Source organism: Diadema setosum, chromosome 3 (genome assembly GCF_964275005.1).
Source record: "Diadema setosum chromosome 3, eeDiaSeto1, whole genome shotgun sequence".
Classification (NCBI taxonomy): domain Eukaryota; kingdom Metazoa; phylum Echinodermata; class Echinoidea; order Diadematoida; family Diadematidae; genus Diadema; species Diadema setosum.
The window spans coordinates 37,853,577-37,870,444 of NC_092687.1; the positions used below are offsets into that span (position 1 = coordinate 37,853,577).

The 16,868-nt window shown below is 40.2% G+C and overlaps 2 protein-coding genes across 4 annotated transcripts in view; one reads left to right on the forward strand and one right to left on the reverse strand.

The window, feature by feature from the left end:
• Nucleotides 1-16,868, forward strand: part of LOC140226578 (uncharacterized) — a 187,526-nt gene that overhangs the window by 18,811 nt on the left and 151,847 nt on the right. The gene's annotated exons all lie outside the window — the stretch shown is intronic.
• The window catches only part of LOC140246839 (uncharacterized), a 50,460-nt gene continuing 46,139 nt past the window's right edge, over nucleotides 12,548-16,868 (reverse strand). Inside the window, exon 3 of the mRNA XM_072326166.1 lies at nucleotides 12,548-12,850. Within this exon, the coding sequence (XP_072182267.1) occupies nucleotides 12,548-12,850 (303 nt within the window). The remainder of the gene's footprint in view (nucleotides 12,851-16,868) is intronic.

Sequence of the window (16,868 nt, forward strand, 5' to 3'; positions counted from 1 at the left end):
TGTTCTTACGTTCTGGCTGTGTGGAGAAGTTTTTCCAGCGTTACAGCCTCACGTAATGCATAACGCCGGAGTGTCTGCGAGCAGCATCCCAATATAATTTGAGATTTCACTTCTGCATCCTTGTCCGAAAAGTTACAAGAGGTTGCTGCTTTCTGCAGACGCAGATGATACTGATCCACCGTCTCATCATGGAGCTGTTTAGACTGTCGAAATAAATGGCGTTCATATTCGATGTTTACTGAAGGGACGAAGTGTTTGGCCAGTGCCGCTTTCGCAGCAGCATATTTTGTGCCAGTGTCTGGAAGGGAATCAAAAATGTCTGTAACATCAAGACCGGAATAATGCAGAAGTAACGCTCGCTTCTGGGCGTCATCGCTGATTGCGATTGCTGTGAAAAAAAGTTCTCGAGCCGTTTCACGTACCGTTCCTACCTGACACCAAGGGTTGCAATGTCCTCATGCACAGCAAAGCGTTCAAATGGCGGCAATTTCATACTGGTGGTCTTGTTCGTCTACATACTCAGCTGGATAAAAGCTTGGAGATGATCAGATGTCATGATGTTGAGTACGAGCTGGGCATACACTGCACACAGCTACAAAACATGATACAGTTCACTGGTACCGATGGGGTACTCACTGCAGCTACACCGTAAGCTCAGTAGCACTGGATACACACTGCATTGTGCTGCACTCATGTTGACTCAGCTCAGCAAGGTCCACTAAACTGGCTGAAATAACAGTCTGTAGATTGACATCACAACAACTGCCTGTAAGGGGTCCTTGAAGTCTCTAATTCAAGAAAAGTGACCATGCTCATCGCCAAATGTAATGTTTAGGATGATACACAGATAAATAACAGACTAGCAGACCTTGACTGTGGTCCATGCTTTCACTTGCCTGTGTTCTTCCTCTTGCCTAGCCTTTATTCTTTACTCCTTGGGTGTGTGTGTGTAGAAAGTACACTGTATATGTGTGTACGCAGTACACTCTGCATGTGTCATACAATAATGATTATACTCTGTGTGTGTCATACAATACACTCTGTGTGTGTGTCATACACAGTAATCTGTTGTACTGGGTGGCAGGAAAGCCACATGGCTGTTTGTGGAAAGCCAGATATGTAAATAATGTGTTAAGGTCATTCAGAACATTATTATTGGCCAAGTACTGGATACTACATGAGGCCTCTTCCATCAAGTGCAGATTCTCGCTTCGTTGTGTTTTGCGTTTCCTTGTACGAACCATATTCTGAGATCGATAACATATAAAGAAATGGATTTATGATAGAACAGTATAAAAAGGATTTGTAGCAACTCATGATGAGTAATAGAGAGAAATACAGTCAAACTCGGATACCTCGACGTCGGATAAGCCGAATATCACTTACCTCGGGGGCAAAATGAAAGTCCCGATTGTTCCTATGGAGTTTCCGTGTATTAAAATTCGCGTAGCTCGAAAAAGATAACTCGAAGTTCGGTTACCTCGAAGGGAAATCTAATGTCCCGATCTTAATCTACTTATTGTTTTTCCCAGCATGTTGCTCGAATCGAAATTGCAAACATCACTCAGCATCTCCGATTAAGCGCGCGTGGACAGCGAAGACATGTCCAAAATGTTTTCACACTCGATTGTAAATATTCTGAGACCAGAACAATCGCGCGCCCAAGAAGAAATACCCGATACACAGCTGACAAGGAAAATCCCCAACACCTACCAACACACGTACATGGTATGCACATAGCACCCGTGCCAATGGAGTGCTTTACGATAGCACTACGCGCTGCCTCATCATTTGCTTTTCTTTAACCACTGTGTTTTGATTTTTTATCGAGACAGTCATACCGTGCGCGTAGATTTCTCAACCGTCGGGGCGCACCTGCTTACGTTGACATCTTTGCCATTAATCACGCTCCACTGTCAAAACATCAATCTCCCTCGTAGTGCCTTTTCTTAAACTATTTTTTTTTGCCTTTCACGAAGTTTACTTCCCCGAAAACGCAAGCACAGAAACTTTTTTTTCCCAGCAATGCGATTATGAAAATCTGGAAGTATAGGCCGATCACAATTAAGAATAGAATACACAGGGCTCCGCAATAAGTTTTATCGGGCCACCAATATCATTGATTTTTATTTTCTGGTGGTCGAAAGTAAAATCTGGTGACCAAAAAAAAAAAAAAAAATCAGGAAAAACATTAGAAAAACTAAATCGGTCCTACTAAATATAGACAAATTAATATTAAGCATTATTGAAGTGATACAGATGCCCATGTCTAAAATAAATGAATAGAAAATTCAATCATCTTACTCTGTGTTTAAAGATTTGACAAATAGGTGTAGAGATCATTATATAAGTTGATGCCCATATATTGAGGAGGTGAAAACTTACGTTTGAAATGAGAAAATGGGAGGATTTGCTGACATTTGTTAGCATCCGACATTTGTTTTAGCATTGTAAAAAGCCAAAAGTTACCGTTATTCATTTTTAAATGTAAAAGCAAACAACCGACATTCATTTTAGAATCTTACGGAGCTGAATACTATCCTAATCCATTTCCAAACGTGAAAGCAAACATCCGCTATTTGTTTTAGCATCTAACTGAGCGGATTAATACCATTAAAGGGAAGGTAAACCCAAAGAGCAATGTTGATTGAGTGAAAGCAGCAACATTAGTAGAACACATCAGTGAAAGTTTGAGAAAAATCGGACAATCGATGCAAAAGTTATGAATTTTTAAAGTTTTGGTGTTGGAACCGCTGGATGAGGAGACTACTAGAGGATATGACGTATGAGTGGACAACAATACAAAGAAAATATAAAGGATATTCAACAAAAATTCACTTTTCTAATATTATGAAAGAGCAGTGGACCAACCGCTTTCAGAAAGCAGGGGGAATAATTGCTACCCTTAACATATGTCAATATCAAGTTGATGGAATTTGTAATTTTCATGAAAAATGGATTTTTGTAGTATTTTCTTTATATTTTCTTGATATTGTAGTCCACTCATACGTCATAACCTCTAGTAGTCTCCTCATCCAGCGGTACCAACACCAAAACTTTAAAAATTCATAACTTTTGCATCGATTGTCAGATTTTTCTCAAACTTTCACTGATGTGTTCTACTAATGTTGCTGCTTTCACCCAATCCACATTGTTCTTGGGGTTTATCTTCCCTTTAATCATTTCCAAATGATAAAGCAACAATCTGTTATTTATTTTTGCATCGTACGGAGCAGAATATTACCGTTATTCATTTCAAACATCGGACATTTATTTCATTATCGAACGGAGCCGAATGTTACTGCTGTCCACTTCCGAAAGTGAAATGAATCATCTGACAATTATTTTATCATCGCACGGAGCCGAATGTTACTGTTTTTCATTTTTGAACGTCAATGCAGACATCAGACATTTTGGACCATAAAACGTATAGCTGAATGTTAGTGATATTTATTTCGAAATGTACCGTAGCAAATATCCAATATTTTTTTATCATCGTATGGGGCAGAATGTTACTGCTGTTCACTTCCAAATATGCCAAACGTAAAAGCAATCATTCGACATGTATTTTAGCATCTTCCGGAGCTGAATGCTATTGACATTTACTTTCGAACGTAAAAGCACACATCCGGAATTTATTTTATCAGCGTACGGAGTTGAATATTATTGTTATTCACTTCAAAACATCAAAGCAAACATTCAACATTTATTTTAGCATCTTCCGGAGCTAAATGTTATTGCAATTTAGTTTCGAGCGTAAAAGCAAACATCCAGCATTTATTTCATCATTGTCAGGAGTTGAATATTATTGTTACTCTTTTCCGAACGTCAAAGCAAACATCAAACATTAATTTTACCATTAAACGCAGCTGAATGCTACTGTTATTCATTTCGAAATTTAAATGCAAACATCGTACAGTTATTTTAGCATCATATGGACATGATGGAGCAGAATATTACTGCTATTTTCTTCCGAACATAAAAACGATCATCTGACATCTATTTTAGCATCTTCCGGAGCTGAATGCTATTGCTATTTACTTTCGAAAGTATAAGGAAACATCCGACATTTATTTAACCATCGTACGGAGTTGAATGTTATTGTTTTTCATTTCCGAACGTCATAGCAAAAATTCGACATTTATTTCAGCGTCTTCTTGAGCCGAATGTTATCCTTATTCATTTCCGAACGCAAAACCAAATATCTAACATTAGTTTTAGCACCATACGGAGCTGATTCTTATCGTTATTCATTTCCAAAAGTATGAGCAAACATCCGACATTTATTTTAGTATCATACCGAGTCGAATATTACCGTCATTCATTTCCACAATTAAACGCAAACCTCTGACCTTTATTTTAGCATCTTACGTAGCCGATTGTTACCGCTGTTCATTTTCAAAAGTAAAGGCAAACATCCGACTTTTTTTCCCCTTTTTTTGGTGGCGCGATAGTGGCGCGATCGGGCCACCAAAATCTTTATTTCTGAAATTTTGATTTCATTTCCGATTTTCACTCAATTCATTCATATAAAAGTTGATTCAATTCAAATTGACAAGCATGCAAATAATCAATAGGCACTATAACAGACACCATGTTGAACATCGATAAACGTCGAACATCGATAAACATTGGATAAGTCGAAGAAAATTCGACGTACGCGTACCTCGAAATTCGCGTACGTCGAACCATTTTCTTCAGTCCCGACGAATTCGAGGTATCCGAGTTTGACTGTATGAATGATTCAGAGGTTTGCGATCATGTCTTTATTATACTAAAACGAAAAGTAGAAAATGTCGGGGCAATTGTAACAGTTGATAAAGTGCCCAAGGGGCAATTGTAACAGTTGATAAAGTGCCCAAGGGGCAATTGTTACACGCTGTTACATTTGTCCCCGATGACGTCAGCCATCTTTGGGGGATGTTTTGCTATCTTAGCATTAGTTTTCGTCGTTGAAACGTTAGTGAAATACAAGCCTAAAAACCTAAACCTGTAAAACGTTCCAACATCTGTTAAACCTGCCGAGACCCAGACATCATGTGGAGCAATGAAATACGCATGCTCTGTGCAGAGCTTACGTGTATAGCGTATATCTATTAGGGATGGGCGCCTCTGTTACATTTGCCCCGTGTTACAATTGTCCCCGTTCTCCCCTATTGGTACCAAGACTTGTCTAGACTAACGACTTCCAGTCTAGTGGTATTACTCCTAACCACTCACGACCTAGCAACATGTACTCCGTACATTCCAGTACATACAAGGCTAGTCTACCTTGGTATGTTCTATATCTGACCTGGACTTGGACGGTACCAACAGGCTCAACTGTCTCTCCTGTGAAACTCACAAACGACTTTTCAGTTTGGTCCATTTTCAAGTGGGACAAATGCTTTTCATCGTACGACAGTGGTATAATGCTTACACTTGACCCTGTATCGACTTCCATTTGTGTCAATTTACCTTCAATCTCTATGGGGGCCAAAATAGCACCACTCTCAGACCTGGAACTGGACCTAGTCCTAGAATTAGAACTACTCTCAGTCCTCAACTTAAGCGATCGTACTCAACATCACTCTCATTGTCAGAACCATCACGCTCACTCTCAGTCTCACTGTTTCCAGACATATCATTGTATTCATGACTTTCCTTTATGAATACCACCTTTCCTTTTCTGTCCTTCATTTGCTTTAGTCTTTGACTAAGTCTTGGATCTAGAGTCTTTGTGTTCTTTGTTCTGATTTTTCATCGGTTTTGGCTTACTCCGGCACTTCCTTTCAAAGTGTCCTTTCTTCTGACAGCATCTGCAAGTTGCTGACTTAAACCAACACTGAACAGGTGCATGGTTCCTCCCACAACGATATCACTCGCGTTGTTCCTTCCTCCTGCGGTTACCGCTGCCTGTAGAACCGTGCGGCTTGCCTTAGACCGCATTCACAGTGGTGCTGGTCCTGGTTGCTGGTCTAGCGCCACTGTAATCTTCAATGCCATTCCGCGAACTCTGGTTTCGCGTTGCACGGGCCTCTCCCGCTGCTGTTTCTCTCTGTAGTGCGTAGTCTACCGCTTCTCTGAACGAAAGTCTGAGGTTTTCCGTCGCTTTTTCCATTAACTTCAGCGAAGTAGGCTCGTTGGAAATGCCACTAATAAATCTATCGCGAAGCTGTTCATCGAGTTTGTCCCCGTACTGGCAGTTCAAGCTCAAATGTTTGAGCTGAACCACATAATCACTCGCCGACAGTTTCAAGGAACTTATTTTGTGTGTGAGGTAGGAGAGTCCTTGATCGCAATTTCTTGATCTTCGAAAAACTGACCTTTTCTGTTGGACATTCTTCACAGAACTGTTTGTTGGCGCACAACAGTGACGCTGACATAATTCGCCCTCTGACAACTTGATCGTCTTTCTTTATCCCGCTTCGGAATTTGGGAATGTCTGCGCTTATGTCTCCCCTATAAAAGTCCTGAACTGTTTTATGTGAGAATGCATCTTTTCTTTGCTGACGATGGTCCTCTCAATCAGGATTTTCATCAATGGTCTTCAGTCTTTGTTTAATCTTCTACGATACACCCACTGATCGCAGTATTTTCATACTCTGCTTTTAAGCAGGATAGCACGGGCGATCATTCACTTCTTCTGGATTTCTTTACTATATCTTCTCTTCTTCAGGGTAGCCATGGTGGTTGCAATGGAATCGCAAAGTGACAACTTCTTACGGCAACTTGGACTAAAAATTGCAAGTCTTTTGCGACTTACATTCCTTGACATTGGTGTTGCTGTTGAATTGTGTCATGTACAATTAACATCTGCTTTTAATTTTCTTCTGGATGGCAGACATTTCGTCGCTGGCTTCGCCAACCGATGTATCTCAGCGCGCGATGCGAAAAGACAGTTTCGAGAAAAACGCATTTAAAGATTTCTTAATTTCTCAACGATAAATTCGGGTACTGTATGTTATTGCATTGGATTGCGGATTTTTTAGAATGCTAGCAGTCTAAGGTATTCATTCTGTCTGATATGAATTTTCAGTTGTTACATACAGGAAAAGGGAAGATGTAAGCAAGCAAAGTGGTGCGTCACTATGCGAAACCACAAACTGGACTCTCACTGAGAAATATGGGTGACGTATAGGTGCGCGTCCTTGAAATTTGCACAGAGACGCGAAGTGAAGGTTTCGCAAACCGACGTATCAATATGCGCGCATTGGTTATGCACATGTTATTTGACTCTCTCCCTTTTTCTCCTCTATTATTTTTTTCTTTCCCTCTCATTTGACTCTCGTGTTTCCCTTTCTCCTGTTTTTTTTTTCTGTCTTTCTCTTATTCTTTCTTTCTCTCTCATCTGACTCCCTCTCTCTCTTTCCTTTTCTGTCTTTCTCTTTTCTTTCTTTCTCTCCTCTTATTTGACTCTCTTCCTCCCGTTTATTTGTCTTTCTTTCTCTTTCTTTCTCTCTCGCAATCGACTCTCTCCCTCTTTCTCTATTATTTCTTTCTTTCTCTGTCTTTTTCTTTTTTTTTCTGTTTCTTTCTTTTCTCTCTCATTTGACTCCCTTCCTCTTTCTCCTGTTTTCATTTTACTGCCTTCCTCCGTTTTCCCTCTCTCTCTCTCTCTCTGTCTCTCTCCTTTTCTTTTTCCCTCAATACTCCTTGTAACATTTAACATCGAATATGTACATTCAATTCCTATGTTAAGTCACATATCTTGGTAAAACAAAGTCATCAGTGAAACTTGAATACAATTGAAATAGCTTTTGATATATAACAAAATTGATGAAATCTGATTTCACTCAATAACATTAATCAATACACTGATAAAAAAAAAAAATCTTCTGAGTGTTAGATTATCAAACATGGATTTTATGTATGTCCGTTTTTGTTCTGCATTCGCACCTATACTGGCCATTCGGTAATGATGACAAAAAACAGAAACCACCTGCTGATGCGGATGACAGTACTTATGAACCTCTTAAAACTGAGATCCTAAGCACATAATCTATAATAATGTATGATCGAAGATCTTCTTAAAATGTGTTACTAGTATGTTCCGTTTGAAGTCAGAACACATTGATATTTTAGCACGTGTGCATGAATGACAACTTATTCAAATAATCAAGATCATTTTATTCAAGACTTATTCAAAACAGTACAATTCGGCATAACAAAAAGGTGTGTACATAATTGTCTTATTCACAACGTGCATAATAACCGCAATGTTCATTGTGAAAATAATTTTAAAGGCATGAGAGTTTCACGTGTTTCTCAAATTCTGCTTCACACTTCTATCTACAAAATGAATGTGTAATATAATGACAAATACATGAAAGTTTACACATGGATGTCATGAATGGCATGCTTTCACCAATAACCAAATAATCAAGATCAAAATCATTTCATTTAAGACTCATTCAAAACAGTACAATTCAGCATAGCAAAAAGGTATGTACATAATTGTCTTATTCACAATGTGCATGATAACGGCAATGTGCACTGTAAAATTAATTTTCAAGGCATGAGAGTTTGACGTTTTTCTCAAATTCTGCTTCACACTTCTATCTACAGAATGAATGAATGGAATTCTTTGTTGTGCATGGTACATTAAAGAATTCTGTGTTTTACCCTATATCAAGGTATGCACCAAGTTTCTCGTAGCTTCACATAATTTAAATCACCTGAATACTTCTGTACGTTTCAAGAAATGCATTAAGTATTGAGGTATAAATATCGATTGCTCTGCCGAAGCAAGGAACTTTTTGAGTCGAGGGACTTGGAAAGAAAGCAAGTGCCTTTGCAAAGAGACTTTTTGAATTGGGAACTCTAGAGAGAGTCTTCATGTCATGCAGTTAGACAAAATCTGTAACAACTTATGTTGATTATGTCCGTGTATCAAGGAGAAATATGTGCCAATAAACTAGCAGCACGGCAGGAAATACACTCTTCCACTTGAAATCCATGTTGTACCTCTCTCATCGTGATGGTGGGTGAATACTAGTAGCGTGAATGTATCTGCACATTATATCTAACTAACTTACTCTCTTCCATTGCGGAAAAACTGTCTACCTGGGGGAATAGTTCCCGCTCGGCCAACATCCTGCAAAACCCAAACTAGTCAGCGCACACACATTTTCCCGCAGCAATATGCACACAATCATGACAACAGCTAGTTTCTTGCAATTCATCCCTTAAAGGAGACCTCTGGATGATTTTCAGACTTTTACATTTGCACAATTATAAATTAGTTAAACTGAGTACGAAGTTTCAGAATTTATAGTGATTGGGTTGATGAATGAGAATATTTTCAAAATGTATAACAACTTGCAATAAACGAGGATGATGACATGGCATCCTCGTTATAAAAATGCATGAGTTGGGGCTCAAGGAAGCAGAATAAAAGAATAAGGCATGCATGGATTCTTCACAGACGAACTCGGGGGGAAGTTGTTAAGCAGGCGGTATTGTAATGGAATTACACTTACATTTCTGAAATATGTGAGGCTCTGATGTCATCAACACTGTTCAGTGTAATTTGTTTAAGATTTTAAGTTTATTGGTTTGTCTGTTCAAGACACCAATAAATTCCACAAATCTGGACATGGAGCTGTTGGTTTATGTACCACATGATGTGAAATTATTAAAAAATCGTCCGGAATGCCCCTTTAAACTGTAGGGAAAGAACTATGACAGGCATCATCGGGAAGAATCTTACCATGCCTACTGCGCTTGCATACTTAGTGGGGGAGGAGTTCGTAGAATTGCTGGTAATCGGGATGGGAAATGACAGGGGTATCCCCTGTACGCAGGGTGGTTAGGTCCCTGTACTTTCCGAGTGAAAGTTTTGGGGGACCTCCGGCATACAGCAATTCTGGCTTCAGCACTTCTTCTGAAACTCGACGCATCACTGGCAATGTGACGTTGTCAAAGACGTTGTCTGTGTGACAGTACTCGAATCGTACCGCATTCAGGTTCATCTTTGTTATCTGTATGGCCATGAACTTCGTCCAGTCTATCGTCTGACCCTTGTATGAGTTACGTACTTGAAGTAATCCAAGCTAGCTAGTTTCTGACTGTAGGTGTTGCAGTCGGTTATATCTGTGGTTTTGACGGATATAACGTCATACGGTGCGGGATCCTTCCTTGCCATTCGACAAATTGTGACGAGCTGTGCAGGAGCAAATATCTCTTCAACCTGTATCAGAGCACGCTCAATGGTACTATGCATGCTGTCTCCCTCGCATTGGCCGTGGGAGGTTTCGAAGAACCTCGGTGTGATGGTGTGAATTGACTTCGCAGTCTCAAGAAGAAAGTGCATCATCATGGCGGGGAGGATTGAGTTTTCATTTTGCCCTATGCATCCGTCACTAAATAAGTGCATTTCTTCTATGCCAGAGCGAGCTAAGTTAGCGAGATAGTGATTGAGATGTGACGCAATTTCGCACGCTCCTCTCTTAGTGAGACCCTCATGGCCAAGTAGCAAACGTCCCGTATTTCGTGTAGGTCATACACTGTGAAATTGAAGTTTGAGAGTCTGCGTTTGTAGAAGAGTTCGGAGCGGGAAGACTTGGGTAAGAAAATCACCTGCTGTAGATCGAAAACCCCTGCAGAAACCTTGTCACTCTTTTCGGTTGCCAACCGCTTTGCCTCTTCTTTTAGAAGCCTTACCATGTTTTTTTTTTTTTTCCCAAGATATGCGTTTCATATCTCTCTTTGATTGGATCCCTCTCTTCCGTAGCTTTCAGATACCTCATGCACAGGCCACATTGATCTTTTTTGGGTTTGTGGAATCTTAGGTTGAGGCTGTTCAATGTTTTCTTGTAAAAAGAAAACGAAGCGCCTTCCGGATACTCTTCACAATACATCTTGTACATGAGAGACTGGTTCAGGTCACTGGAGAGGTATAGGCAGGTACTGCTCGATCTGCAGTAATGCGATTCCACGCGAGGAAACTTGCTGATGTGGTCTTTTACTTGCTGATAGAGCTGTTCATCCCTTCCAGAGTCTCGTAAAGACCTTCCACCTCTTTTCTTTTTTTTCCAGTATTCCACAAGAAAATGTCTTTTTGATGACGGCTCTCACCTGTCGCCCAGAGATTCCAAGTGTAGAAAGGAACATCTGCTTGCATACGGGTAGACCACCAAAGGCGTCGGATGGATCTGGGAGAAAATAAGACATTGCTGATTTTCTCTTCTTTCGATTCTGCACATCATTGTTCATTCTTATGACTTGCCGTTGTTTTTGCAAACTGCCGAGGTCGTAATACGAATCTCTTACTCTTTGTTTTTCTTCCTCAGAGAATTACGCACAATCCAATTTCCTCCGTGAACAACCGAGGCATGGCTCACGAAGTGGTGCTTCACCACGAGCTGGCATAAGTTTCTGGCTTTTCTCTCTCACGTATTCTTCTCCTACGTTCCTGCGAAATTTGTTGAGAAAGCCATTGCCACCCATGTTGAGTGAGTAGACAGAGATGGTGAAAAGAATATTGGTCATTTCCATATTGACCGGAACGATGTATAATCAGATTTGGAGAGAATGTCAATTTTGAATATCTTTACCCAAGAAATCAATTTCCTGAGTTTTGCAGGGTCACGTAGACCACGAACATTTAAAGGAAAGATAAACCCCAAGAGCAATGTGGATTGAGTGAAAGCAGCAACATTAGTAGAACACATCAGTGAAAGTTTGAAGAAAATCGGACAATCGATGCAAAAGTTATGAATTTTTAAAGTTTTAGTGTTGGAACCGCTGGACGAGGAGACTACTAGAGGTTATGACGTATGAGTGGACAACAATACCAAGAAAATATAAAGAAAATTCTACAAAAATCCATTTTTCATGAAAATTACAAATTTCATCAACTTGATAGTGACATATGTTAGGGGTAGCAATTATTCCCCCTGCTTTCTGAAAGAGGTTGGTCCATTGCTCTTTCATAATTCTAGAAAAGTGAATTTTTGTTGAATTTCCTTTATATTTTCTTTGTATTGCTGTCCACTCATACGTCATATCCTGTAGTAGTCTCCTCATCCAGCGGTTTCAACACCAAAACTTTAAAAATTCATAACTTTTGCATCGATTGTCCGATTTTCCTCAAACTTTCACTGATGTGTTCTACTAATGTTGCTGCTTTCACTCAATCCACATTGCTTTTTGGGTTTACCTTCCCTTTAATGTTGCTATGGATGTATTTATCGGCATTTATAGAAAGGGCACCCAAGGGGATAGTTAATGTTCATTATTTTCTCTTCGGAGACAACGTCGTCGACTGTCTCTTGACGCCTCGACGTCTAGGGCGACGATGTGTAACTTCCCGGAACTCGATATCTCCAAAGAGTGGGCTGGGAGATAGATAAACGGGGCTCTGCTTACCTTCGCTCTCGTCTGCTGCCTGCTCCGCCGATGACCGTTTAGACACCTGCGTGTCCATTTCGTCGGGGTCGCTCCCACTCCCGCTGCCGTCGTCAAAAATTGACTTATGCCCATCAGTATCATTTTCCAATGATTCAGCGGTTTCTTCGCGGTTAGGACTGGCCTCCGTTGAGCCACCCCGAGCGGATGAAGTTCCTCATGGGCCCTGCTCTTTTTGCTGGGTAGACGATTTCCCACTGGCACTGGTTTGAGGGGTATTGGAGCCCCCTTCGCCGGATGTTGAGGGTTTGGGGTCCTCTTCATCCGCCCTCTCCTTCCCCTCGGGTGTAACTCCCTCGGCAGAATTCGTGCTTCCGACACACTGTTCTTCTTTCCTTCTTCCATGTTCTCCTCCTTCGCTATTGCTATCACTGCCCCCTTTCACATCAGTCCATTCTGACGTAACTTTCAGCTTCGCCGCGAATGAGACTGGGCAGGCTCGAAAGCTGTGCCCCTCTTTCTCACAAATAGTACATTTGATAGCGTTTTAACAATCTTGCGCCACATGCCCTTCTCCTTGGCACCTGTAGCACCTGGTTACCGTGCATTCTTTGACTACTTTTCTTACATCTGAGACAGGTCCTCGGTTGACCTTCATATCTCACCTAGCATTCACGGCCTTCAATATTCAAAGAAGACGGAATGTCTTTATCGAGCTTCATTTTGTATTGGCGTGTCCCGTTATATATAGTGGGGAATTCACGATTAAAGTTTACATCCTCCCATCAATAACTTTGCCAAAACGGTTTAAAATGTATCTCACGGTCGCCTCAATTTTGCTGACATCACTATATGATGTTATTTCGACCCCCTCCTCTCTCTCCAGCAGACTTTGAAACTCTCTCCTCGCGACCACGGTTTTGAACGTGACATACTGCTTTCCGCCGGGCAAACCCTGCACAGCTACCAAATGATCTTCTATCTTCACACCTATTTTCTTCAGTAAATCGAACACACCTACCTCCTTCTTCACTTCAACGCGGACCGAACACTCTCCTAACACGATACATTATTGCTAAATCCGAGCGACAAACACAATAAAAGACTCAGACATTGTTAACATGGGAAATACACTAGGCGCTAGGATCACTCGGGAGCGAAACGAAAACACGTCCGTCCCCGATTTGTGTTCGAACTTCTACGTTTGCGTTAGCGGACGTAACGCAAGACGGCAGAAAGTTTGCGTCCGGGGTTATGCACGCGAAATCTGCAACCTACGATTATAAAAGTGAAGTTATTGAAAATATTTCCCCCAATATCCCGCATTTTGTACATCTTACTTTTATATCACATCATGTAGAAGTCTTTAATCACTTCAAGAAATAATATTTGAAGCATTTAGGAGGATTTTTATTCATTATTTTCCTATCAACATGTCTGGTAACTAACGTGGACAAGAGTGTGATTGCGGAGAAAAACGATACGTAGCACTCGATTAAATCAATCATCACGGTATCAAACATAACTCCCTGAAGTATACTATGAAAAATAACATTATCACGTTGTTAATCTTACCTTGCAAATATCAACTTCTAGTAAAACAGAACGAGAATCAGCAAATCCACTGCGCTGTCGTGTCTAGCAACAGTTCAGTTCATATGACTTGCGTACATAGCACGGCCTGCAGTGTACGGGACACGAACGCTAATGACCCTCCTCGTGTGCACTGCATGCTGCTGCAGTCAGCAAAACTATCACGGTGACTGGAGCTAGTGGCCATGTGCGTTGCTAATCAGAGGCATATCTCCCGCAAAATTATTTTCAAATTAAAAATACATTTGTTTACATAACGGGATGGACACGAAAAAAAAATGTTTAATTTTAGATATAAATATTACGATCGGTAAAAGGTGCAGTTGATTTCTTTGTATGGATTTTTTTTTTTTTGTACTGAATACCAAACCCACTCGAACCGTCCAAAACTGAGGTAATGTATAAGTAGCACTATCAGAAATACGAGAGGGAACGCTAGCGGCAGATCGTACATAGGACACGGAGCGTTATGAACGCAAACGCTATTTTTGGCGGGAAATAGAAATTATGTTAACAGGAACCTCTCACGAAATAGGCACATCAGACAAACAATACGGACATTCTATTACATTGTTATTGCCATTTTTGTTAGACAAATTCGTAGTTCTTGCCGAAACAAACAAAACGAAATTTATCTTTCTTGTGCGCAAATTTCTTACAGAAAAAAAAAATATATATATATTGCTCTTTAAAAATTATTTTAAAAAATAGAAACGTGTAGAGCTCTTATTTCAGATAATTTCAGGTTCTCTGGTGAGTCCTTGTTGAGATACACACAAGTCCAATGGTTGAAAGCATTTCCTTTTTTTTTTTAAGTGTAGAGTTGTATTTCCAAATGACAAAGGGTACCCACTACTGGAGCCGTGCACATGTACATAGTATTTCTGTGGGGGTTTTTTTCTAATGTACATGACACTAAGACATTCTCTGAAAGCATGTGGAAAGTTTCGCCAGCATACATTTTTTTTTTAAATGTTTTGTTTTTGTTTTGTTTTTCTTTCTTTTTTAAGCGACACACTCTAACCTGGTACGCTGGAGTGTGATTGTTAGTTAGCAGTATTACCCTATACCTCGTATTGCGCATGCGTAAACTGCAACATGCGGTACCAATGGCACAGGGGCAGAAATGCGAAGCATTATCTTGTACACGTACTTAGATGGGCTAGTAACCCGTTCCATACTTCATTCTGAAAGGCCCACATACTTAAAATGCTGTCCACCAAGTCCCTGTACGGAACGAGTTAAAGTTAACAAGGCAGTCAATAGCGGTAGACTGTTTTTTTTTTTTTTTTTAAAGTTGAAATTATTTCTGAAACATGCCCGTCCTGAGTCACTAAGTGCGCAATTCATGGTACACTGTATGTACTTGTCCTGCTATGGAGACAATGTAGAGTGACCCAAAATTGGACAGAATCAACTGTTTGAATATTCCGTGGATTCCGATCTGTTCCTTACTGGGTGTAAACTGCCTTTACGACAAGTGTAATAGTTTTGACACCAGTGTGTACAACCAATGGCGGATCGAAAAGAGGGGGAACTGGGCGCGCGCCCCCTCTTTATTTTTTGTTAAAACAAAAGAAATAACAAGAAAACTGGGGGAGGGGCACGTGCGCCTCCTTTAATTTTGTAAAGGCTCCTCCCCTTTACGGAACTCCTGGATCCGCCCCTGACAACGGTAGCGAGAAACACAAATCGGGCAGTAACTTTGAACAAGTGTACGGGAAGTCCGTGGCTTAATGGTGTCGGTATAGGTACTAATTTAGTGGAGGGAAGGGAAAGTGTAGGGAAATGAATAAATTGCATGCAATGTCAATGTCAATCTGTATCCCCTAAACAAAATGAAGACTGTGTGAACGTCTGTACACATTTCATCAATAAAGTGTGCCGTGAAAAAGTGAAAGCAAATCGTTTGTTACTGCCATTTGCTTCACGAGTTGGGGTGTAATTACCAATGAGTGATTGAATTAATACAATGTGTGTGTATGTGTGTGTGTGTGTGTGTGTGTGTGTTTAATCCAGCTTAATAGTCTTAGGAGAAACATAATAAAAATTATGCTCATGATTACCTAAAGGAGTTTGACACACGACCTTCGGGAGATAACAATATTATACATTATATTGTAGGATCCTATTTTTCGCAAAAAAGGGCATTCCGGACGATTTTCATAATTCCACATCATGTAGTACATGTACATAAATCGACAGTTCCATGTATAGATTTGTGGAATTTATTGTGATCCTCGAGCAGAGAAACCAATAAATTAAAAATCTTAAACAAATTACATTGAACAATGTTGATGACATCAGAGCCTCATATATTTCAGAAATTTAGCAGTGTAATTCCATTACAATACCACTTGCTTAACAAGTTCACCTGTGAAAAATCCATGCATGCCTTCTTCTTTTGTTCTGCTTCCTTGAGCCCCAACTCATACATTCTTATGGTGAGGCTGCCATGTCACCATCCTTGTTCATTGCAATTTGTTATACATTTTGAAAACATTCCCATTCCTCATCCCAATCACTATAAATTCTGAATCTCTGTACTCTGTTTAACTAATTTATAGTTGTTCAAATGTAAAAGTCTGAAAATCATTCGGAGGTCCCCTTTAAGGCCCAATCCTTATTCTACCGATACTATGTACCATCCTTCTACCCCAGTGAGGACCAACTGAATTTTTATCATCACGCATTAGTGGGAGACACGTGCCCAAGGGTTTCCGCAGGTAACTGAAGGTATTTTCTTCTACGCTTTCAATAATATGGTAATGAACGGGATAAACTATGCAAATTAATCCCGTAAATCAAAAATTACTTCATCGTTCGGACACATACTTTTGCTCAGAAGGCGAGCAAGATGTTGTGTGTATTTAAATATCTGAAAGCCGGCGAGTGTCATATTTTGAACAAAATTGAAAATTCTCGAGGTTATTAGTTTTGTATTA